Below are 1,262 nucleotides of genomic sequence, written 5' to 3'. Positions count from 1 at the left end.
ACAATCAGTAATGAAGAAATTAATTCATAATTTATCTGTTGTAAGTATCTTATGTTTTTCTATTTTTTAAAAGTCAGCATAAACAAATACTTCAAACAAATAATATTTAATTTTATTAAAGATGTGCAAATGTGTAAGAAATGTTCCAATAAATGTTCCTACAGCAGCAATAACAACACTGCAATTAAATAAACAGCCACTTCCTAAACAACCTATTCCAGATTTAAAAAATACTGCTGAACGTTATTTAAGGTAAAAAATTATTCCACAATTGCGATTAAACATATTTTACTTATAATAACAATAATTTTTTTAGATCATTGAAACCACTACTTAATGAAAGTGAATATAATGCAACACAAAAACTTGTTTATGAATTTATTGAAGATGAAAATATTGGTTCCAAATTACATAAGAAATTATTAAAGAAATCAGAAAGCAATGATAATTGGGTAAATTTATTATCAACTAATTTTAAAAATAAAATGTTTAATATTTAAGAAATTAAAAATGAAATATTTATAAATATTTAGGTGAGTGACTGGTGGTTGAATACTGCTTATTTAGGGTATAGAGCACCAGTAATTGTAAATTCTAGCCCTGGAACAATTGGTCCACACATTGATTTCAAATGTTCTAATGATTTATATGTATTTGCCGCACAACTTATAAAAGCTGTACTTGATTATAATGATTTCATTAAGAGGTATACAGTTTACAGAAATAATTGGGAAGGAATAAATTAAAATTTTTATCAAGTGCATTATGAATAAATATATATTCTTGAAGTGGTAAAATGAAACAAGAAATGAGTGGTGATGTTCCACTTGATATGCAGCCTTATGGAATGATTCTTGGAACTCATAGACGACCTAATAAGGGAACTGATCAACTTATACATACTGATGAAACTAATCATATCATAATTATAAGTAACAATCATGTATGTATATTTCTGATAGATAAATTATAAATTAAGTTATATTAAGGTATATCAATTTTACAGTTTTTTAAACTTTGCATTGTTAATGAGTTGGGTCTTGTTAGTGAGAATAAGCTTGTAAATTCTATTAAAGACATTGTGAAACGTTCATGTGTGGAAGCAAAACCAGTTGGAATTTTAACTGGAAATGACAGAGATATATGGGTAGAGGATTATAATTTACTTTTAGGTTTGTATTAATTTATTTTATTAGCTTAATCAATAATACATTACTATATAACATAAATATTTTTTTAATTTTAAAGTCAGATTAAAGTTT

General features: G+C 25.0%; 1 protein-coding gene across 1 annotated transcript in view; it reads left to right on the top strand.

The window, feature by feature from the left end:
* Positions 1 to 31: 31 nt before the first annotated feature.
* Positions 32 to 1,262, top strand: part of LOC108573712 (carnitine O-acetyltransferase-like) — a 2,768-nt gene continuing 1,537 nt past the window's right edge. Inside the window, exons 1-6 of the mRNA XM_017936184.1 lie at positions 32 to 40; positions 122 to 252; positions 317 to 452; positions 534 to 706; positions 790 to 943; positions 1,007 to 1,172. Coding sequence (XP_017791673.1) covers positions 122 to 252; positions 317 to 452; positions 534 to 706; positions 790 to 943; positions 1,007 to 1,172 — 760 coding nt within the window. The 5' untranslated portion in view covers positions 32 to 40. The remainder of the gene's footprint in view (positions 41 to 121; positions 253 to 316; positions 453 to 533; positions 707 to 789; positions 944 to 1,006; positions 1,173 to 1,262) is intronic.

The sequence above is a fragment of the Habropoda laboriosa genome, unplaced genomic scaffold (genome assembly GCF_001263275.1).
Source record: "Habropoda laboriosa isolate 0110345459 unplaced genomic scaffold, ASM126327v1 scaffold126, whole genome shotgun sequence".
Lineage (NCBI taxonomy): Eukaryota > Metazoa > Arthropoda > Insecta > Hymenoptera > Apidae > Habropoda > Habropoda laboriosa.
This window is presented reverse-complemented; position numbering and strand designations above follow the sequence as displayed.